The sequence below is a fragment of the Haliotis cracherodii genome, unplaced genomic scaffold (genome assembly GCF_022045235.1).
Source record: "Haliotis cracherodii isolate W230 unplaced genomic scaffold, xgHalCrac1.p SCAF_2, whole genome shotgun sequence".
Classification (NCBI taxonomy): Eukaryota; Metazoa; Mollusca; class Gastropoda; order Lepetellida; family Haliotidae; genus Haliotis; species Haliotis cracherodii.
In genome coordinates, this window is record NW_027266275.1 from 14,921,543 (window position 1) to 14,946,484 (window position 24,942).

General features: G+C 36.5%; 1 protein-coding gene across 5 annotated transcripts in view; it reads left to right on the forward strand.

Moving 5' to 3' along the window:
* LOC139469842 (ras-GEF domain-containing family member 1B-like) overlaps window positions 1-24,942 on the forward strand; it is a 152,344-nt gene that overhangs the window by 123,337 nt on the left and 4,065 nt on the right. For 4 of the 5 annotated variants that reach the window (XM_071252147.1, XM_071252149.1, XM_071252150.1 and 1 more), the window contains 12 exons: window positions 6,967-7,023; window positions 17,313-17,408; window positions 18,318-18,407; window positions 20,577-20,654; window positions 21,161-21,205; window positions 21,358-21,401; window positions 21,572-21,713; window positions 23,365-23,517; window positions 23,686-23,754; window positions 23,990-24,085; window positions 24,232-24,334; window positions 24,807-24,847. In XM_071252147.1, the coding sequence (XP_071108248.1) occupies window positions 6,967-7,023; window positions 17,313-17,408; window positions 18,318-18,407; window positions 20,577-20,654; window positions 21,161-21,205; window positions 21,358-21,401; window positions 21,572-21,713; window positions 23,365-23,517; window positions 23,686-23,754; window positions 23,990-24,085; window positions 24,232-24,334; window positions 24,807-24,847 (1,014 nt within the window). Of the gene's footprint in view, window positions 1-3,715; window positions 3,880-6,966; window positions 7,024-17,312; window positions 17,409-18,317; window positions 18,408-20,576; window positions 20,655-21,160; window positions 21,206-21,357; window positions 21,402-21,571; window positions 21,714-23,364; window positions 23,518-23,685; window positions 23,755-23,989; window positions 24,086-24,231; window positions 24,335-24,806; window positions 24,848-24,942 lie in introns of those variants that run through there. The other variant, XM_071252148.1, reaches the window with a different exon arrangement.

A 24,942-nucleotide genomic window follows, 5' to 3' on the forward strand; every position in this document is an offset into this window, starting at 1 on the left:
ATTGGGGGAATGAGATATCTGCAGACAAAGAGGGAAAAATATTTGCCGTATTCACTCTCACAATTTTTTTCCTTTTTCAGTAGAAATTTTCTTAAACATGCGTAATTGTTCAGAAGAATCCTATTGTTCATCAGCATGTAATCTATTTTTAAGTGCTGAAATGTATGTTCATCTGTTTCCCAGTAGAGTTTTAATCACATCTACATGTAGATCTATTTTCTAAATGCATGTCTTAAGATCAGTTTCAATGACCAAGCTGTCGACATGTCAGTAGCATGTTCGTCTCACTTTGTGTCAGACTCGACACCCCCTTAGCCTTGATTTGTAGCTTTAACCTTACAGTTCTTCTTTAATGTAAACCATCCCCCACGATGTCTGCACATGCATATGTGTTTGAAATCGACCACATGTATGGTAAACAACAAACATACTGCTACATATCGCTTTCTCTCTAAGCTTTGATTTCGCTGTACATATCTTGAACATTGAAACCAGATAACAAGTTTCAGAACTTCTGAAGGAGAAAAATATTCACCCAATGTAATCGACTTGGTGGCCGTTTGACGAAAGATGTTTTGGGGATTGAATATGGGTAAACAATGGGTGTTTGGTTTTAATAAACATCTGTGTTGTTCCATGTAGGATTTTAGATCAAAGACAACAGTAACCTTGATACATGAAGGAAAACATGATTGACACTTATGGTGCGAAGAATGCCTTGTACCTCCAGCAGGGTTGGTTTAAGCACTGTTCTTTTGTTCATTTTTGATGGTATAAATTCCTTCATATATCCCCCTTTCTATAAACATATAAAACATCAATGCTAGAGAAAAATCACTCTATGAAGCACATTCCATTTGGTGTATAAATAGGTTCGGTTAAAGCACTGTTCTTCTTCTTCATGTTTATGGCATAAATTCCTGCATTTGTCCCCTTGAAATTATAAAACATCAATGCTAGAGAATCACGCTATGAAGTGTATTCCATTTGGTGTATGAATAGAGGTAAGAATTATGTGAAAATCGGTTTCATCTGTTATTTGCTTCTTCATTCCCTCTTTAACCCTGGAACCACCACCCCAACACAATTATATCAACACCAGTAACATCATTGACTTCCATCATATACTGCTGCATATTGATTAGTATCATATAACTCATCACCATACACTTGACCGTGACCCTATCAGCTGATAATACATCCCCTCTCCCCAATTACACATCCCAGGCTCCAACCTGACCCCACCGACCAGGCCTCACCCCAGGGACAGGGGAGGGGCTGGACATCACAAGGAGGCCACCCTGGGATGTAATTAAACAGACAGGGTTGGAATATGACCCGAGGCAATGCTAATGCTGAACCTTAATTGCTGCTGCTGTTTTTGTTAGGGTACTTCTCTCTGGGTTACCTTCTGACATCTGTTTGAATTGTCTTGCTGTCATGGCTTCAGGAAATGAAATCAAACTTGTTTACCTTACTGGCAAATCATTTAGTAACTGAGGCTTTTCCACTACAGATTTTATTGGACTCAATATATGACTGAGATCTACAAGTAAATACCTGTTTATCCCAACGCAGATGTGAATACATTGTATTTCAAAAATTCTGGATTAATTGGTCAGGCATGTTAAAATGTTGTGTGTAAGTATGCATTTGTAGCAATAATGGGCTGCAAAGCAGGGTCTCGAGACTAACAGGGTCCGGATTAACTAGTGTTGAATATAACTCAAAGTAGACACATGTTTAGGATAAACGTCTTTTTTTTACTGTAAAAATCATCTTTAAAGTAAAATGAAGTTATCCATAAAGTGTTTTTACTTTGTCATCCGTCAAACAAGACTATATCTCAGCCATAAAAGTACCATATTCTTTAAATTTTCCATACCTAAATAATGTATAATGTTTTTCAATATAAATGTCACAATCAAAGAAAAACTAAATGACATTACATGTTTTTCCTATTCAAACTTCTTCACATCACTTTTCCATCTCCTCCAAAGTGTCGTCCCCCCCCCCCTTCTGCATCCCTCGCCACAACAGGGGTAAGACAACAGTGCTACAGTGCTATACTTGCACCATAAATAAGATAGCGCCAATGACCAAATTGCATCGGTCACTAGCTGTGGCCCCACTTTCAGGAATGATAGCACCACGATGAACCTTTGATCTTCCCCTGCTTGTCACACTGAAGCTGGTATCAGAGGAATTCATTCCATCATGTTTCCTCCAGCTTATCTTACTTAATACTATCTCTATCTCATCTTAGCACTCGCCTCTCTTCACATCCATTTGTAACACAATATTGCTTGGATTTCCCCCTTACGAGGACCTTATCAAGCCTTTAGAGAGTTTGTTTAACTTGTACATTCCATTCCATTCTTCAAAACACATCAAAATGATGACATTAATTATTTTACCATTACCTTTGTGTGATGACATATTCCCTGATGCTTTCACATCATTATAGGAATTCATTTTATTATTTAAAAGATCAGGCTTATCTACAACATATAGGTTGATTCAATTAAAACCAGGTTGTCGGCTAATGATTTCAACATGCTTAACAGTCATTTGAAATGCCCTAGATTCTTAAATTCCTTTGAAATACTCTGCAATCTGTTATATATTTACAGTGGTAATCCTTGAGAGTTTTTCTGACTTTGATGTTTCCGTATAGTTAATTGTCTTACATCATATATAACACCCACATTTTAGTTTACACCCTCATTCTCGGGGGGACCTACTTGGCACTTAACTGTGAACCCCATGTCTTTGATGTCTATATCCCTATTATGACACCTCAACTATATGACCTTGTTAATAGCACTGGGAGAGTGTCTATTCATCAGTCTTACACTGTCCACTATATCCTGAACATGGTATGTATTTCATGTCTATTTCACAAGTGTCAAAATGTACACAAACTCTGAGCTGTTCATTTCAATCACCTGTGTATGTCACTCCTGTTTCAAGATTCAAAATGTTATTTCACACTCACCAAGATTTAAATACTTAAAAGTAAAAACTACAATTCAGCGTCATGTATGAACATTGGGATTCATTTCAGGGCGTATATTTGAGAGACATTTCTTCAGAAAATAAGAGCGCTCCCCAAAACAAATAAATTATTTTCTTTTCATTACAATTTCTTATATAAATCAGACAAATTTACTTATGTGAACATATAAAAAGAATGTAAATTTGTTCCGCCCAACATGTTGATATGTTTATATGCATGTTTTTCTTGTTTACCCCTGACCTCGCCCACATCGACTGGGAATTTAATTAGTGTTTCCATGGTGATGAATCAAATTAATCACTCAATTTGGGGAAATTCACCAAAATCCATATTTGTCGCTTCCTTTATCAAAAGGATATCATCAAATAATTCCATCTTGGTCATTAGTGCATAAAATTTTGTAATTGCTGTTTCCTGATCGTTTTTAAGTAGCTTAATGTCAGTGAAAAGAGTGGCCCAAATTTCGGTAAAATCAGGAATGATGGAATTGGTTTGTGCCATTCCTATAGAGACTCCCGAGTGAATGAGTTTGGATCCTATAACAGAAGAAATTATCGATTGATGATGAAAATGTGACTCATTCAAGATGACCGTGTTAGCAAGGGGTGAATCACATTGGGCCGAAACCGTATTGCAATAAAATGTGACTCGGACACTTGTTTGTTTACAACGACTCTTGCCTTATTTAAGATGGTGCTAGATCCCCACTGACTATTTTAGTACCAGGAATGGTTTCTGTGGTGTCGTTTTCAAGTCAGGATTTTATGGACAAGAAAGAATTCACATGTGTGAAGATGAACGAGTGCTTTTCATGGACTAAGTGCCTATCTGTGTTTTCCTGTTTCCCATTCAACAAGAAGGTATTCACATTTTCTGCCTTGATTCCATATTGCATGAAATATTTATGCTTTGATTATTATCCAATATCGGCATCTTTGATATCAAAATATTATGGCATTTCTATTGATCGTGTTCTGTTATTCGCCATTTCATTCAAATCGATCATTTTCATATTCTGTGGAATTGGAACCAAGCCATACCTGTTATTATTTCTGGGTTTTTTCAACAAGTTGTATTCAAACCAAGTGGTAAACACATTTTTTAAACCATGACTCAGACCTGTACTTCACACCAATAATCTAATTGTTTAGGCCTTCTGTAATCTTGTAATTAAAGATTTATGACGATTTAGTTCATGACTCATTCTTTAAAGGCTTTTCTCTCTTTGAAGAAAGTCCATTACACATCTGAAATATGCATTGTTTAAGATGCTGTACAATTGAATTCATACAAATTGTTTGAATAAAATTGAATTCAGCAACCAAAAACATCAGATAGAATACACAGGGAAGCTTGAATTAATTATATTTAAACTTAAATATCAACAGTGACTTGTTGTGTGGCAGCCATCGGGTAATCGGATGTTTATACCACGTGTCTAAGCACTGTTTACTATATAACTGACCCTCACTCTACTTCAGGGTAAAATGACACCACTTGCAACATCAAGTCCCAGGACGAACCCACCATGGGCTCTGAGATCTTAGTGTTAACTCAATGCTAAAAAAAATACTTTTATCAGGAAACTAATTGAAAAGTATTTTAAATTCAGATCTCTGGTGCCAGTGCTGTTGCATCGCTTCTATTCACAGCATATATTTCTGTATAGTTGATGAAACTTGTAATCCAGACTCTTAAATAAATTTCAATGACAATAATAATGTCCTTATGTGTATCACTTCTAAACAATAATCAGTATGGATAAAACATCCACCCAACATTCTAAATTTTAACAAACAATAATTGTCAAATTTCAAATTTTAAAGTATTCGTGTGAATTGTGACTATGTGAATAGTAGTACAAGGATAACACTAGTGATTACTAGTGTGACATGGGACCAGACACCTTGTCAATATACACTGCCAGACATTGTTATGACAGCCTTGACAGCTGATGTCACTCGTCAATATACACATCAGTAGGGGTGCTAGATCCCACACAATGACTTGGCTGACAGCCATATCTGAAGGTGTCTTGGTAATTAACTGACCAATGTGGTATAATCTTAGGGTGACATTAAAAGAAATCAATTTCAGGTTATGATTTATTCATTTTACAAGTGTCATATTTTTGTCTGTTCTTTTGAAAAGCATCAACTATAAAAGTAATAAAAAATATAAGAGTTACATTTCCTTAACATGCTAAATGCAATTAAAAAAATTGTCGTTCTTTTCCCTGGGAACATGGTGATTAATTTTCAAAACTATGTCAAGTACAATTGCTGCCTCTCATGAAATTTAGCTTGAAATCCTAGAATATTGTGACATTTTTATAAAGCACAGCCATCCACCCACACAGTAAACCTTAATTACACACACTGCCCATACACGCTGAAAGCAGACTGCAAGAAAGTCATTGGGACAAGGCCTCCTGCCCAGGTAGGACAATGGGGGTTTGATTTGTGGGGCAGTCTTGGCCTAGCACCCCCCCCCCCCCCCCCCCCACCGTGCCCCCTCCCCTTTTCATAGAGGCAGTCACTTGACACCCAGCCCATACATTCCTCTACCCTGCTGGCAGGGCTGTTCCCACCCATAACATGATAAATGTGAGTACCTGTTGAGTATGATGGCGACTAAGTTATGCAGAGTTCAACAGTGATACTATTTACTTACTTAGTTTGGGTTTTAACGTGTGCCTTCATTTGATACCTGATTTATAAGGTGATGAATGGGGATTGAAACTGGTACTGGATCTCATTTCTGTTTCACTGTGTTTGTCAGTTTAGGTTATGTAGATTTTATAAATTATTAGAATTATTAATATCTGTTATCATTACATTGTTTGTAATATTTCATGAAACGCTTGTGGTACTTGCAGTTTTAACTGTAGTTTAGGAATTATTCTGGGTCATTGTGTTCATCCCGTATTTCATTCATTGATGTTTGAGCATGATGGCTTACAGACAAGATCGTTAATTCCTTTAGTCCCACCTTCAGTTCACCAATCCCTCCCTGATTTAGAGTATTGTCTAACACATCTTCAAACCCACCCTAGTTCCTACTTTAATCTTTGCTTCCGGGTTATTCCTCCTCTCTGCTTCAAAGCATACCCGACTTTGATACCTAATCCCATCCAACACTGGTCCCTCCTCAACCCTCCATCAAAGCACCTGACCATACCCCAGCCAAATCCCCTCCAACAATAACCCCTTGTCCACCTAGCCTCCCCTTGTAACCCACATCCAACCCCACAAACCCATACCCTTACAAAGAAACTTCCCTAGCCTTGCTGCAAGGCTGTACTGAATGGTAAGTCCTTTGGTGTATGGTAATTCTATCATTACAATAGGCAAGTCTAGATATGTGGCAGTCACCAGTCTCTTAAAGGGACAACATGTTCATTTTATGTATATAATCTAGAAATTATGATAACTAATAATTTTTCCTTGGAGACTTGTGCAAGTCTAATATGTCCCCAGCCTTCCAAATCCCTTCTCCAAAGCCAGTTGTGTGGCACCAGCCCCCTCCCTCCCACCTCCCTCCCTCCAAGCTGTAGAGCTCATTGATATTGGTGGCAGGAATAGACTCAGTACTAGCAGTGGGAGTGCACAGGGCTGTAGCTTAAACATGAAGCACTATCCTCCATCACTGGATGCTGGGAATATCTCTCATACCTACCACTGTCTGCTAGCACTGACACTCCTGTACTAAGATTCCATTCACACTTCACAACTCGAAGCCTCTGCCAAAAGTCAAACTTGTTTCCTAACCATGGACTAAGTGATGGATCCGGATACCAGTGCTAACTTAACCGAGGTCAGCCCCGAGCTTCGAGACATAAACAGAGGGACTTAGAATCCAAGACAGGAGTGGGCTTATCGTTGACTCCTAACATTGACCGGTGTGATCTGTTTCAACAGGAAGCTTGTGTTTTTGTGTACTTTCAGCCGACCATCTTCGGTACGATCGCACAAGACAAGGCTCCGACTGAGGATCGACGGAGGGTAAGTCAATGTTTTAGTTTTTCTCACCCCTGGGTTGAAAGAATAAAACTGAGAAACACACTGGGTGTCCAGTCCAGTTTTTGTCACTATCACAAGCGCTGGTGTTGATAACACTTGTACTATGACAGGGCGGTGACAGCTATTGACAACTCTGAGTAGCCACAGACAGGTTCTTGACAAGCTAGACATTGGTTATATATTCCAAGACTGTTGTTCATTTCATAACCATCCCAGGATTCACTGTGTCCATTCTTGGATTTTTTTCAGGTAAGGTTGTGTATAGCATTTATAATCATGTCTATACCGTTGTATTATTTTTCAAATTTGACTTATCATAAATCATACCAATTATTGGTTATGTATCGATAATCAAGGCTGTTTATTATGAAAAAATATATTGAAAGTAATGTGAGTGGATACAATTCAGTCTTTTTCTGTCCCATGTGCAGTCATCTCAAACAAGTTATCTCAAATTTCTTTGTTGAAATCAACATCCAAATACCATGCCCAAGCTACTGTTAAAATGACATAAACATTCAGAACGGTCATCCCTCATAGTGTTTTGAAATTCGTTTATCTGCTGTGCAGTTGGCAATGGATGAAACACAATCTTCCAGACAGAAAGGGGAATGGGTTTAACATGCCACAAAGTCATCAGTTTGACTCTTCCATTTGTCTGATGATGTTGCTGATAGCCCTAATGAAAACATCTGCTTGGTCATCAAATCTGAAGACAGAGAGATCTTTGAAGATAATCTATCCTCATAGTACAAATGTCTGGAATTCTTTTCATGGCGGGGAGTGGTCAGTTGATGGTTAAAGTTATTAGACAGCCAATCTGAAATGTCAAGACTGTTTTACAGGAATGCAAACTGTATTTATCTAATTTGACGCCAGAGGGTTGAAATTCAAAATTTTATTTTTTTATGAAACACGTTGAAATTTGAATGTTTTGATATAGAAGCCTAGGGATTGTATATGTATATATTTTACATATTTATAAATTCAGACTTACAGTAAACTATGGTTATAACGAACTCAAAGGGACCACTAATTTTAGTTCGTTATGACCACAGTTTATCATAAGCATATATACAGCACCTATACAGCAAATGTCAGGGACCAAAAAGTTCATTATATCTCTCAGTTCGTTATGAGCATGTTCATTATAAAAGTAGTTTACTGTACTTTGAATGACAATATCTGACATTACATAAACACTGAACAAGTGAAAGTATTGTTTGGAATAATTCAACCAGTAACCAGTTCCAGCTGCCCGAGAGGGGTCTAAATATTGCATGAGCAACTGATGGAACAAACAGTGCATGGTTGCGGTGACAGGGGGAGACTAAGGCATCTAATGGTCCATGTAGCTGTGCAGATGGGCATATTCCACATCTGTTGAGGAAGTCACTAAAAGGCACAGAACACTTGTGTGTAGTGTAATTGCCCTGTGGAAGGCTCTTAAACCTCCAAATTTAAAAAAGTATTTTTTCAAGATTTAAAACTTCCTGATGGGTAGAGGGGTGATGAAATGGGTTTTAAAGAATAGAATGCCATCTGTTTGGAAATGTCAGAAATTCTGTTTTATTAATTATGGATAGTGAGCGTTGACATGTTTTTTTTAATGTAAGCATGCATTAATTATCTTGGCTTATTCAGTTATTTCTATAAATATTCTGCCAGACATTTTGATGATATAATAATACCTCAGTCTATCGCAACTATGTTATAAATATGGAACCATCTAAAGCAGAAGATTTGGAAGAATCCATTTTGGGAAGAACTAATTGACAATTGTTTTGTTTGTTGTTTAATGCTGCACTCGGCAATATTCCAACTATATGATGGCAGTCTGTAAATAATCGAGTCTGGACCAGACAATCCAGTGATTGACATCATGAGCATCGATCCACTCAAATGGGATACAATAACATACATCATGAGTCAGACCACCAGTTAATCAATCACAAGCATGGTTCAAGATGTCTATGGGTGGGGTGGGTGAATGTTGAATGTATCAATAAGATGGCGGGTTTGATACAAAACCACTTCTAAATGCCTTCATTGTTGATGTATATCAGCAACATCTTCTATAACAGGGGTCATGTTTTCACTGCCACTAAACTAGATCCTTGCTTCAAGTGTTACTTGAGATTTCAGATTTCTTTCAAATATTTACATTTGTTGATAACCCCATGTCTGGTTCAGTGGTAAAGTGCATAACTAAGAAAACATATAAATAGTCTCAATCTTTGTAAATAAACATAATGGTTGCTAATCTTTCACCAAATTGACACACAGAGGCGCCAAGGTTCCCGCAATGGCGCCATGATTCTCCTTATGACTGTAGAATTTAAGGAAATTCACATGGCATAATATGATTGCAAGAACTGTGTGCCTGTAGATATCGTATTTATCGCGATTTCACAAGGTTCTGTTGAATTCTATATAATGAATTTCATTTTGAACCAGATGGTCCTGGATTTCACGCCGTCTTCAATACGAATGATCATAAGTGGTTGTTTCCTGAGTCTGAAGTGGTGAAGATTCACACTTCTCATTGTCATCATTAGAAATGTTGGCCATTGAATACTGCTGCAACATTTACGGTATTCAAGTTTCAAAAATGAATCTAATCAGTGACAGTATATTTCAACAAGCAAGGTCACAATATTTGAAGAATTTGAATTTGGAGAATTTCTTTTTGAATTTTTGTTTTCAATTTTAATCAAATTTTTAAATATTTTACAAGATGTCCATTGCAACTTCAGCTGTCACTATAAAGAGTAATTATATCGGAGAGAGAAACCGTCCAAGTCAGTATAAGGGCCGACTGTTCTCAAGACATCAATCTTGGCTGCAATTACCGTGTCCACAATGTTGAGTAGCTTCATTTACAACACAAGCCTTCCTTTGTTTTGTCCGACAGATTACATTTGTAGCGCTGTCGTCAAATGGATGTGAATGAGGAAAGGACATACAAGATGTGATTACCAACTGGGTCTTGGTCTGCTTTTCACATTAGTAAAACAATTTTTACAGCGTTTTCCCCATTTCATCCAAATTTGATTGCTGTTTATTCTCATGAAGTTTTTCGCCTTTTGAATCTATCCAGACCTCCCACAATTTGGTTGTGAAGAAACACAAACGATTCTTTCATCCTGTCTTTTCAAAGTGTCTCTCAAACCTCTAATGGTTAAGTTTTAAGTCAAAATTCAAAATTTGCGGATAAAAGTTTTCAAGGAGATTTAGAATTATCCAACTGCTCAAGCATCTAACATTGCTTCAATCAATGATACGTATTTCAGTCTTAACTGCGGCAGCACAATTCGTCTCCTCGTCTCTCAATTGGATTAGGACAAAATGGTGTCATCGATCCTGATATCCAGCCTGGGTCCTCCAGCAGTGTTAAGAAAAGTAACAAGCTAAGCCCACAAGGAGGGGATACAAGCTTGGCATTAAGTCTAATCTGTCCCAGCTATGTCATTGTATGATAAACTTTATCTCTGTAGTCTTCGTCCCTGATAGCAGCCTGTAACATGATGCAATCTCAAGGATGAAGCTAGAGATTTGATGATGTCTCATCCACATAGTATGATTACACCTTACCAAGTCATCAGTAAACATTCAACTCAAAGACTATTTTATTAATTTTATTTTTTGTCTCAACTTAAAGAAATTTTTCCTTTAGTGTAAATGGAAACTTGCCAAATCATTCTAGACTTGAGTTGGATTCCTTTTTTAGTTTATTCTCTAGGAATCTGTGAGACTCCATCGTCTACTGTACCCGACATTTTATAATGTCATCATCCTACTTAATGTATCTTTAATATTTTGTATATATATGCATGCTGTAACAAGGCTTTGGATATACCAATATATTTATATATAGAACCTCATGTTTATTCCATATACAGAACAAACCAGATGTATAAATAATGCATGTTCCGTTTGAATGAGAAATGAATGTCCCAAGCAGGAATTTCTATATTGTATGACATTCCATACACATGTTACATGTTATAATTGCAACTTGTCGATGACATGACTGTCTGGTTAATATACAGGGTTATATCAGTGTAGAATGAACAAGATTCGCAATTAACTGATGAATACAGCAATTTTGAATATACATACCAAATATCAATGTTAATGTTACATGATAGATAATGATGTTTCAGTAAATGTTAATTATGGAATAAACATAATGATTGTCACCAGACATGTCGTGGCATGATGGCAAATATAGGTCTGCATTTCATGCTCTCATATGTACATTTCAAGTAGGAACTTCTTTATCAAGCTCAGATCAGTTTGGAATGACATACATTTATGTGAAACTGTAAAATCACCATACATAAGATGACGTATATGACATTATATCTCAAGCATTCAACATAGGCACTTTTCTATCAAGCTTAGATCAGTTTGGAATGACGTACATTTCAGCATCTGGTGATTAGTTTGTAAGTGTCACAGGGCCTGTGTGATGCTGATTGCAGCTTGAAACAAAGTCAAAATCACGGCCATTGTTCCGGGTTGGAAACTTATAATAAATAATAACCCCACCCCTCAAAAAAATAAAAATGAAAGAATACTTCAAAGTATCAAGTTTTACAGCTCTTCATGAATATACCAATTATTTCCGAGATTTATGACTTTTGACGTGATTCCACCGAAATACATAAAATATCAGTGTCTAAGAGCTGCGAGGGTTTGTTGAAGATAGGCACGGCCTCCCAGTTGGTGTTTCAACACTCTCCTGAATTGATAGGCTCCACTGAAGGTGTTTGTGTGGCCCTACTCCAATTATCCAGCGAATCCCTTTGCTATTGATTTCTGATAATGTCTCGCCAATTTCAATTCCTCTCCTGATTCCACTTGAGGTGTTGCTGATTTCATTCAGGCTTTTCCTGTTTGCACAATTAGGTAGCTTTTTTCTTTTCTAAGATGATGTGGAGCAGCTATGACCATAGGGATAAGCTGTTTCAATGTCGTACTTATCATGTCAATATCAGATTTGACCTTTCAGTAAATTGTTCATTTCAGTTGTCATGTGAATCTGTGTCACATGTACCTCACCTAGATCAAGGCTGTCTTCAAATAATTCCTTCGAAAATAGGACATTCTTCAAAATGTCAAACTTGAAAACAATTTATGTTTAGTTTCATATGAAAAATGTCAAGCTTGAAAATAATTATGATGCAGGTTTCATGTGACGTATCCAGTGATCATGTGAAGTGTGTTTTCATTCGGATAAGGTTAATGTACGCTGCCTCGTTAGATAAGAAGTGCCAGGGAATAGATGTTGGAATGCTGACTGGCACGAGGTCAGCGACTGGAGGGATGTATATATAGATTTGTGTACTGTTTGTTAGCAACAAGCCATCCTCTCCCTGCTTTCCATTTCTTGGATTTTCTTGGAATTTCTTGAGTTGTTGTCTTGGCGATGCTTGTTTATTGTGGTATCTCAGACAAGGAACGTTTCTAAGTGTCTAGATGGAAAGAGCAACTTGTAATCAAAACTGATGATATTCAAGGTCAGGGTAAGTTTTCTAACTGGGTATTATCTCATTTATTATCTGGGTATTATCTCATTTAACACCTTCCATATTTAACACTGATGATATTTAAGTACAAGGTAAGTTTTCATACCAATATTATCTCATTTAACACGTCCCTGTCGATTACTGATATACATTAATGATCCAAATATTGCATTGTAATCCCAAACCATGTTACATGGATGTTATACTACAATTATTATTTAGTTGTCAGGGATATCCTTTTTTAAAAAAAAACACACTTATTATTATTATTATTATGATGATGATGATGATGATGTCCAAGCCTAAGTTTAGATGTTTATAGACCTACCCAGTATTTAACTTAGGAATGACCTACAAAATTTGCATGATTAGCATCATGTCAAAGCTTTAGTATTTACACAAGGCAAGAATACTCGTTACATTCAGATCATAAACAACCCTATTACTTCATTGAAAAAAACAATATTATGCATGGGTATAATGTTAACAGTTTAATCTAATGACTCAGTGGAAATTATGTTTCATCATTACTGACCCCTCCATTAACTGAGGCAGTTATTTTGGTAAGGCGATATTGAAAGTAATTACGATGCATTGTCATACGCTGGTGGCTGGGCTGACTGCGTTTTGCATGGAGCTACATTTAGATGTTGTGCGAAGAATTGGTCATGCTTGTTTCTCCAAGCCGAGATGTTGTACAATTCTGCATTAGATTACCAAGGATCTCTGATTTAAAGGAGCAGGCTCTCCTCTTCTGAGCTTTGCTTCCCAGCTGTCGCGTTGAGTCATTTTGGCCCAAGATATTAATTCTAACAGCGATCCATACAACTATTGATTGGGGAGCAGTCTGCGTGATTCAGGTCTTCTGCAATAGAGGGCATATTAGTCAACTATGTAAATATCGTGATAAGAGGGATTCAAACTGATACACGTTACAATCGTCTCTTGGACTGTGCCGCCCGTGCAGTTAGAAGGAACGAGATAAGGATGTTTTCTACAACACAGGCAGAACCAGGTTTAAGGTATAGTTACATTGCATTGTCTGAAAAAACAGTATAGTGATCTGTCAGTTTGAGTCATCTAGGTGATTTGAGGTCATTTTCAAATTCAGTTATTGAAAAATCAAATTGAAAGTTTGAATTTCAAGTTTCGGGAAGAGGAGTGAACTGGGTGGTCTTGTAAATCCATGTGTCACATGTCTGGATCGTGAGGGACGGACTACCTGAGCGTAGCTCGTCAGTCTTTGTTTATCCACCTGCCTCAGGTAGTCGCAGGCAGCGAGCAGCCAGCACTGGACGTATCTGATTCCTACATGGATGGTGTTTAGCGGACAAACAGTTGAAGTTGTCGGAGGGTTTAGGGGGATAGGTCAGCAGTGTGGCATGCTGGGTTGAATTGTGGCTGCGTAGAACTAAACTAGCGTTTGACTGGGTGCACAGTACTTGTCTCTGAAACGTTGTCAGGTGTGGAACTGTTATTATGATGCTGGATGTCGCCTCGTTGCTCAAGCATCTTCATGTGTCGTAAATCACAAGCAGTGTAACTGGATTATTTTTACAAACTTGATGTGGATGATTGTGGAAATTCAGGAGGTAGGTTTGTGTGCTGTAAAACTTCATATAGTACTTATTCATATTTAATCTCTATGTATGAAATTCACTGATACTTTTGTATAATATTTGTAAAAGATTCACAATTTCTGCACCATTACTGTGGAATATATGTATGTAACAAAACTAATATGAAGTGTATAAAAGCAAATCTAACCAGCTCTGTTCCTCAATGAAATCAGCATTAGGAAAATTCAACCTAATAGAGCTGACTTTACAAATGGTTTTAAAGCATTAGGAGCCATATTTTCTATGATATTAATTTTAGCTGACAGCCATCTAAACTGATTGATGTGCATTTCGAAAAGCCTCGAACAGCATTTAATTTGTTATTTTTAGAATTGTGAATTCTGTATATCATTGCGCAAGCAGAAACCGTCAAAACTTAATTCATTTCCCAGTTTTAGTGTTGAGGTTATGATTCATAGATCCGCAGCTCTTAGCGACTTCCGATTCAAGAGCTTGCTTTGCGATCATTTGACTATCTGAATGGCAACTCCCAATGAGTGCTCCTACGAGTGGGTTTTCCTATCTTCATCAGATAAGAGTTCTCGCTTCATAAGTCAGCGCAGAAACAAAACCCGCCACACTATTTGAATAATCAACCGTCAGAGCGAGCTGTGATTTAGTGTATTTGCAGAATATTTGCAAATTCTAAAATGTGGATTCCTAAGTTTTTCAACATGACTAAGGTGAGGGTTTTATTGCTTTATACATTATCGTTCATAATTTTCGTGACAGCATTTGTAATATGATTCATAATTCAGTTTGAATTTGTAATAGAATTCAGGACAACTGTTAAAAAATTCCCTTTATTCAAAGCAACAAAATATTCCTGTATTATTCAACAGAATAAATGTTAAACCTCAGTGAACATGCGTTTCAATTTGAACTTAGCAGTTTTTGCAGCTGATCAATACGTGGAGATTCAGTCCTGCAGGGCTCCAGGTTTGATCAATGCCAGGGATACTAAATCTTAAATCAATTGAAAACAATAAAACAATCACCAGGGAGTCATTTACTACCAGTTGCTGGGATACCAATGTTATGAACCTGAAATGTAGTTAAACCAATACCTCTCCTCATTGGCTGAAATGTACATGTGTACATTGCTGATTGACAGATTGGCCATGTGTTGCTGGGGTGTCCACCCTGCTGTGCAATTGTATGTAGGCCATGCTGGATATGATGTTTATTTCAAATTGATCGGTATGTACATACTGAACTGAATAACAGATTAACATTGTTATGTTATAAAGATTACTATTATTTGCATGGTGACTAGTAAAGAAAGAATTTTAATTTGCCAAATTGTATGTTAATTTATTTTTGGGGGAAATTGAAACTATTTCAGCGAAACTGAAAGCTTGATGTGTTATTTATCATTTGCTGAAACTAACGTCAGTATCATCAAGGTGAAACTGACATCATAGAAGGAAGCATTCTCTCTATATACCTTTGCATAAGTCCAAGTCGTGGTAATAGGCAGTTGATCTCTACTGTGTGCAAGACATTTTACTGTTGATCCTTCGAGAAACTTCAACAATGCCAACTGTTTTGAATAAGCTCCACGTAAGTTCATACATTTGAAATACAGAAAACTACGTTTATAACAAACATGCTTATAACGAACTGACTGATATAACAAACTCACTTTTTAGTCCAGACCATTTGTTGTATATGTGCTGTATATATGCTTGTAACGAACTATGGTTATTACGAACTAAAGTTAGAGGTCCCCTCGAGTTCGTTATAATCATAGTTTGATGTATTCTGATTGATGGGTGGGTGGTTTGTTGTTTCATATGTGTACTTTGATACTCTCTTAGTTGTCTATTTAGGTGTATATAATTTGATAATGGTTGATAGTTGTATCAATAAGCTATTTAGTAAGCCAATTTAACTGTGTAAAGCTGTATTCGCTAACAATGTAAATTCATACATCATCAAAAGGTTGGCGCATTCAAACAAATGTGGATATAGTTAAAGTAAATACTATATTCATTATGAGATGGTCCCTGGGTGATAGATTGCAAATGAAATGCACATGTGTCAATTACATGCCATCCACATGCTCACTTGCCATGTGGCCAGATGGTGTAGGCGACTGTAATGGAGGGGGTGGGGCAGTCTATGAAAGGAAGGGTAACACCTATATCACCGACACTGTTTACAAAGCAAGTGACACTGTAGAAGGTAGTCTTGCTCCAAGGCTGTACTGAAAGATAAGTCCATGGATGTGTAGTAATTCTATCCTCCTAATAGGCAAGTCTAGGTAGGTGGACATTACACTCTTAAGTGACAGCTTGTTCTTATCATTTACATAATCTAGAAATTATGTTTTAAATGTATAATTATTGCTTTAGAGACTTATGCGAGTCTATGGAAAAGGGTGTGTAGTAATATTTGGAAGGCGGGATCAGCTCTTTTGAAGAGTAAATTGAAATTGAAATCATAAAATACCACCCCTTATGAAATCCAATCTATCCATGTTCGGATCACATAACAATGTTTATATCAAATTTATTCCTTTGATAATTTGCTGTTTGATACTCAAAGGGCAAAGGAACAAAATCATATTAAGATTCCTTTTACAGCATTTCAAGCCAAATGTCATTCTCCATCAACCGTATATTACATCATTCCATGTAGATGAACAACAAATGTCTGTGATTAGCTCTCCGGTAATCAAAAGGGTCTAATTTCTCTTGCATAATGTCAATTAATTATGTAATTCTGCCAGTTATTTCTGACAAGACAAACATATCCACTGTGGGGGAGGCTGTTCAGTTATAGCTTGTGAAGGTTTGGTTGAAGCTAATTTCGCAATCCATTTCAGTGTTCCGACAAAAATAACAGCAACAAGGGCGTGACATGTTGACATTACGCATACATTCTCCAGCGTCTTGGAGCCATTCCTTATATTGCTCTCAGACTTGTTTTCATTTCATTCCGTAGTAAGACTTCGTAGTAAGTTGGTTTGTTCCTGAAATGAAAACTGTGACTTTTATCTATACACCTACCATTGTAATTGTATTGTGTTTCTGATATTTATACCATTTTTGTGTTTATTATGAAAACAAATTAATTTTTTACATTTTAATGTTTATTGTTTTGTTTTTTGCAGCAGAGTGTTGGTCCACAGACTCTGAGTCTTTCCCAAATGTTTGACATGGAGAAAAACGGCTTTGATAGCCACATACGATACATCGATGAAACTGATGTAAGTATACCTGGTTTGTCATGTCAAATCCTTAAGGTCTACCTCGTAGCATCGTTTCACATAAACACTATGCTTTCAAGCTTCAACCCCACTCCTGTTCACGTAAGAAATCTTTCTGTACCAGAGCAAGCGGAAATGACATTGGCTCGATTCCAAAACCTAAAAATTAAACACATTTGGAACAAATTGGTATATCCTTCCCCATATCATACAAAACGCATAACATGTATGTTAAGCTTTCATGTTGGGTACATTGTGATCAAGATTGTTTGGAAGGTATATTTAGGTTTAAACCTTTTATTGCGGCAGTTACTATTTGTTTTTGAGAAGATAGGTCAACACTTGAGTAAAACAGTCCTCCGCTGCATGGGTGAGTCAGTGCATCACAACACTGCACATGTCCCTGCAGCATGACTAAGGTCAAGGGAGGGCCATGAGAAATGCTGTTTTTTGTTGTTGAAAATGATGCAACGTTATTTATTAACAAGTTAATCGTTGTTTGATATTTCCATGGTATTACACTTTATGTTCGTTGGATGAGAAAGATATGCCATGATTTGGTTTAATTAGGTTGAAAGCACTAAAGGATTATTCAGTTTGTTTTATTAATTAATTCTTGCATCTTAAAAGATTTTGATGAGAAAATTGAAATGATTGTATTTGTAAAAATGTGGATTTTTTTATGAAAAAATGATCCTGAGCGCACAAGACTTTGAGAAAAATGAAATAATTGAGTAAAATGTTATTTTTAAAAAATGTGTGTTTTTTTTATGAAAAATGTACAGGATGCACCAGAGTGCATAGTACAAGACTTACGCATCAACATGAATCAGCCTTTGTAAGCCTCTCTTATCGTATTTCTGACGCACTAAAAGCTCTTCAAGGTATAGATTTACTCTATTTTTTCAGGCATTGATATTTCAAGACGGCAACCTGTTATCTGGATCGCTGGAGGCACTTATCCAGCATCTGGTCCCCACAGGAGATTATTACCCTGATGTGAGTATATTTGCCATAGCCACCTTTTCATTGGCTATAGACACTTGTATATATCATGCCTGGTACTACAGAAGCATTACTGAGCCTAGCGTCAATTTCGCTATTGACAATGCCACTTTTGAAATAAGTAAGGTGCTGTTTCAGTATTCAGTGTCATTCCGTCTTGACAGTTCATTTGGTTCTAGTTGTATTACCAGACCTAAAAAACATGTTGTGAAAAGGGTGAATGAAATTAACACTTGTTGATTTCCTTTACTGAAATAGACTATAAGTTGTTATTCCAGGGAACCTGCCCTGCTTTTATGCCACCTTTAGTAGGAAACTGAATATAGTAGAGAGGATGTGGCGATGGGTTCAAGTACCACATGGGATTGGAAGTCTGGAACTCAGCCATGGTTAATTTTACCGCCAAAGCGTTCGCTTCATTGAAAACATCCCCCAAACTGTTTGATTCATTAACTGCCCAACACAACACTGTGTTGTGAATGAGCCATGCGAGTGAACGGAAACTCTATGGCTGTCGTGCTTGTAAGTGTTTTCATGTAAAGAAAAGCAGTACTAAGCATAACTAGCAGATCATTCATATATTTCCTATAATGCTACTTCAAGAAACCCCAAATTGATAAGGCTAATAATGCCGGATTTACCCAATATATAAACGCCCATCTTTTTTAAACTTTATATGGCTATGTTTGCAGATGTAAGAACACGTGGGAGTATTGTTTTTGCACATGTTGCTGAGAAACGGTTTAACAATCTTGTATTTATGTGTCTCCCTAGACTTACACCTAGTCTCTGAAATGAACATATCGTACGGGGAAAAAACAGTTGTTCAGTTATCTTAATAAAAATATAATAAAAGGGAGCCCAATGACTCTTCATTTCCTGATACTGCAATTATCTAGACTTGCCAAACATAGGCTTACTTGCATAGGCTGTATTTGATATATATTTGTATCAGAGTCTGTAAGACAGACTTGAGTCTCCCTCTAGCAGGATGTTACTGCTGTAAGGAACTGAGGGTTGAGACATGCCCACATGACACTTGACTTACAACAAGGGAACAGAGAGGGTCCATTGTCAAGGTCGGGGAATGTGGGGGAGGTTTTGATCATTCCAGGATGTGCATAGTTTAAACATGGTTTTAATATCACTGAAAACCCTGAAATATACAAATTTTAAACCTAGTTCACTTCCAACTCATATTCCTATGTAAGAGGTATTCCTGTTAATGTTAAGTAATGGTTCTATATGGACCATTATGCAATCCCCTTGTCATTATTCTGGGTCGGGAGTATTTCCCTCAAGAATTATAGAACATTAATATGATTTATATTAATTTTTACAATTAATGGGATCATAACAGTATTCTTATAATGTTGTTAATGGTAGTAAGTTGTGAGGTAAGCATTATATTTAACAATATCTGTTGTACAACATCCACTTCAGCTTATGAGACACATCTACCTTCCTATCATTCTGTTAAGTTGTTCTCTATGTACAATACAATGATTTAATGGTGACAATGTATGACTGCAACTAAAATAGCACTCTTTGTTGAAGTTGTAGAAAAGTAGGGATTCTGCTGATATAATGAACACAGTGCTGCAAAGTGTGAAATCATGTTCCAATGTTACAGATATTCTTGAAAAAGGATTGTGCTTTTTTTGGTGCATTTTGAAAGCATATCAAATTGAAATACACATCAATCAATTAAAACCCAGTTCTGCTTCAACATGCACTGTATTAATCTGTCCCAGCAAACTCACAAAACCTTTTATCTGATCGATGTAATTCATTTTTTGGTATTACAATGATTGAATGGATTTTCCAATGCTTAGTCCCTCGCAGAGATGTGTGTGATTATATGTTCAGCAAGTGTGTTCCAATATTTAACGGATATTTTCAAGTACTGAAGCATTAACTTTCCTATAGAACATCGTACAAATATTTATATGATTAAACAGTTTACACAGATTATGAATGAATGATTCTTTCCCAAATATTATCGTGGCAACTATTTTCTTGAAGCAGTGTTTCAATATTGTCAAGGCTGTAGAAAGATTTGATTCAAGGAATTGATATTTTTGGCTACATAACTTCTTTAAAAGTTACAAATACTAACATGTTGAATTATGTGGTTATAACACTGTCATTCCTTTCTTTCAGAGGACGTACATATTTGCGTTTCTCCTGAGTTCAAGGCTGTTTATCCGACCACACAATTTACTGGGAGAAGTTTGCCAGGTGAGCCCGAAATAGACATTTAATTAACAAGGAGTACAATCAACATCAGTGGCAAATAAACACATATATGTTCTAAGCAGCTGATATGTACATGATAATGCTGACTGGCAGGTGTCAATCAAAATTATCATTTGTTTATTGCAACTTTTTGTGCTATTACTTGAATTGCTTTCAAACGAAAGTAAAACAAATATTTGTGGAAGGAAATTGCCCTGCCCATCATTAAAAGAAATGACGATCACGTGTTCAAAGACATGTGACTACCTAGAGTCTCCAGTTGAAGACGAAAATGTTAATTACGTGATTAGAAGTACAGCTTGAAATAGACTTGTTGAAATTGAGTGGCGTTCAGGTGTCTATTTACGCTGTCAACACGTCTCTTTCACGAGACGAGGCCCCACACAGTGATAGCAAGTCCCCTCAGTAAACCACTTTTGCATATTCTTTTTGAAGTTTCTTAAAATAGTTTGTTAATCAATTTTAAACCTTTTCTCGTTTATTTTTAGGTGTGCATATTTCAACAGAATCTGGCCAATGACAGAATTGACAAGGTAAACAGTTTGTGATGTTTTGATAAGATCATGATATTAAATTATTATACTGACAGTAATAACTTTATAGAACAGTACAGTTATGATGTCTCATTAAAAAACACATTTTCCATCTTCTGTTTTCTTAATCTGTATTTTATTTGTGTTTACAGAATTCCCTGGGTAAATTTGGAACACACATCGTCAGCCTGTTGAGGTAAGTTTTACATAATTATTTTTCGTGTTGATTAAATGATATAATAATTAATAAATCTGTGGAATGATCGCTTAGCAACTCATACTTTATCATCTTTATCATCCTCATCATCTTCATCATCTTCATCATCTTTATCATCTTCATCATCTTCATCATCTTTATCATTGCAGCGAGTGGACCGAGTTGTTCCCCTACGACTTCAGGGATGAACGCATGATGAAACATCTGAAGGATATCACGCAGCGCGTCGTGAAGATATACCCTGAACTCAGAAAAGATATCAGTGCTCTCATGCATAATCTTCTCTCTCGAGTAAGTAACAAAATGACTTCATTTACATAAAAACATCCAAGACTGAGCCACCTGATCAATGAAAAAGTTATAGGCTTGTACTGGCTTTCTTCACGTAAGCAGTTTCACTTGATGTACGTATCTTGAAACTTCTTCGCCATCACGTGATTGAAGGACGGATCCGGGGCTTAAGTAAAACCACACAACCCGAAATACTGCCGAAAACCTGTGACTGTTTCACATTCAGTTTGTTCGGATGAAACTGGTATTTGCTTATGGATCAGAGAAGCCTCCTTTTTTTGTAGGACAGGATCCGATATGTGGACACTCTGTGAAGATTGTATGTGATAGAATCTCAGTGTTTATCTGTGTCTCAACTGTGCAATATCGGGATAATGTTTTCATCCTGTTAAATTCCTTCTGTGTGACCTCTTGTCTTGACCTCCTGATCAAGACATTGAAAATATGCTAGATATTTCAACTGTTTTTTACCAAAGTTCATTCATTCATTCATTCATTTATGGGGAAGAATAAGAGAAAAAATAAAGATGTCATGTGCAAAACTGGATTATATCCCAACAATTTCACCTTTCAAACTTCACAATTGTTATTTTTTTCAAGATGTTTTTTATTTTGATACTTAAATGGTCAATTTTCAATTATTTTGAGTATATCCCTCATTCAAAATTCTTGTTTAAGAGTGAATTGGTCAGGTTTCTGTTTCTTGTAACTTTCCAAGGTCAAATAATTGGTAGCTTCACTTCCGTTTACGAAATATTACCTTTGACATTTTAGTTTGCCATTGTGAGACATGCTACTGAAACGCTGACCCTATTCCGTTATCAGACTGATCCTAACTTGGCCAGTGCCAATCCAAATGCAATAAATAACATTGATAAGCAGCAAGTTTGTCTAGAATTATTTGGTGGAACCAGCAGGGAAACCTCCCTCCGAGGATAACGGATAATTCCAGTGCCATGTTTCTCAGAGACAGGCATCTTTTTTCCTTGGCAGCACAGTTGAGGTTGTCATTGAGATGTAATGCAAACTGAGACCACAATTGATGGTATGCTATTTTTGTGGCAAAAATATTCTATGGCTTAAGGAAAGTCTGACCAAGCTGGGGTTAACCCATGGTCTGTTAATCCAACTCAACACGTCTTTTCAGATTTGATGTTTTGTAATGAAATAATTTGGGGTTAAAGTTACAGATTTGATAATTACTCCAATTATATGAAATTATGTAAATCTTAAATCAAATCTTAAATGTCTAATAAGGACATGTTTCTGACATGTAGGCTGAAACTGTAATTTCCTTGGTCTATTTTTACACGATATTTGCGTTAAATTGTCATAAATGGGCACAACAATAATATATTTCCTGATGTGAAGACAAATGGCCTTTCCTTGTATCACAAATAGAAAGGAGGATATGATAACACATGACCAATCTAATTTATGCTGATGACGTACAAAATGAATTCAAATTATGATGACTAACCACTTAAAATTTTCTTAAATAACATCCTGGTTTAAATGCTGTCAACGTCACACTTTGTTGCCATGGATACATTTCCTTATAAGACTACATGGCAAACGTACCAAACTGTAGAGATGCTACCAGAAGCACTTATAGTAAGTATTTTATGATTTTTTTCTTTTTCTGTTCCAGTTGTCTCGGCTCCAGAAATTTGAAGATGTCTTGGCTAAATTGAGCACAGAAGCCATGCAGAAGTCCCAGACCCAGGTCGTCCCCACCACCGACATCATGGAGGTGTGCCCCAGCCCTCTTGTCCTAGCACAGCAACTTACACATGTTGAACTGGTACGTTGTGTCTCAAAAAAAATAATTTTATTGAAATATTTGTTTCTTTGAATTTTGTTTCTACTTGCTGTCAACTTTATTCTCTTAAAACACTTTTTAAAACTATTTTAAAAAAGGTCGGTAAGAATTGTAAATTCAATTTACTTATCAAATATGACTTTTTTTCAGGAGCGTTTGAGTATGATTGGCGCTGAAGAATTTGTCCAAGCATTCTCAAAAGAAGTTATCGATGGAGAGGTATGTACAGTTTCTAATACCTATTACATATCAACCACATGCTTCTATATTCTTAAGTATCCTTTATTTCTCTGTCAGGAAGGGATTCTAAAATGGCACAGAAATATCATCATGAAAAGAATAATTAAGCTTAACGATAACAAAAACATTCAGGGGAGGTAACTCTGTTTCATACTTCAGTTATGAGAATATTTTGCAGATTGTATAATTTCACATGACATCTGTTCTATTGCAGACTACATTCCGTGACATGAAAAAGACAACCAACTTGGAGGCGTATGTTCAGTGGTTCAACCGTCTCAGCTACCTCGTGGCGTCAGAAATATGCTCAGTAAGTCTCATTAGGATATTTATCAATGAGCTGAAATTCCATGGTTTAAAAAATTCATAGCTTTCTTCTTTTTTTTATTTATTCACATATTTACTTAATTTATTACTTATTTGCTTAGTTATTAATTTGCTTCTTTATGTTTTCAGCATTTGAAGAAGAAGAACCGAGTCAAAATGATTGAGTACTTCATCGATGTTGCTAAGGAATGCATCAACATTGGCAACTTCAATTCGCTGATGGCAATCATAGGTAAAAACACATTTCAATTTGACATATTCTGTAAAGTCTGAATTATGAAAAGCATCAATGCTGAATTATGACAAGCTTTGAAAAACTGAAAATCAATACTCCACACGAACAGTAGTGAGTGAATATTGTTTTACGCCACTTTTAGCAATATTCCAGCAATATCACGGCGGAGGACACCAGAAATGCTATTCACACATGTACCTCTGTGGGGAATCTAACCCGTGACGAGCGAACACTTTAACCACTAGGCTACCCATGGCTATTGTTTAAAATAGCCTCAGCGATATTGTAGCTATATACAGTAAACTATGTTTATAACGAACATATTTATAACATCCGTCCATTTGCTGTATATATGCTTATACCAAACTAAAGTTATTGCCCGTTTGAGTTCCTTATAACCATAGTTTACTGTATTACATGAATTATGTGATTTGTCTCTGGACTATAACATTTTTGTACATTTTTTCAGCTGGCATGAACATGAGCCCTGTTGCAAGATTAAAAAAGACGGTAAGTTGCCTCACAATATGGACCTGTACAAACAGAACCTAAGCAATGTCGAGCCCATTTCTCCACAAACCACCTTCTGGATGATTGATGCTGGA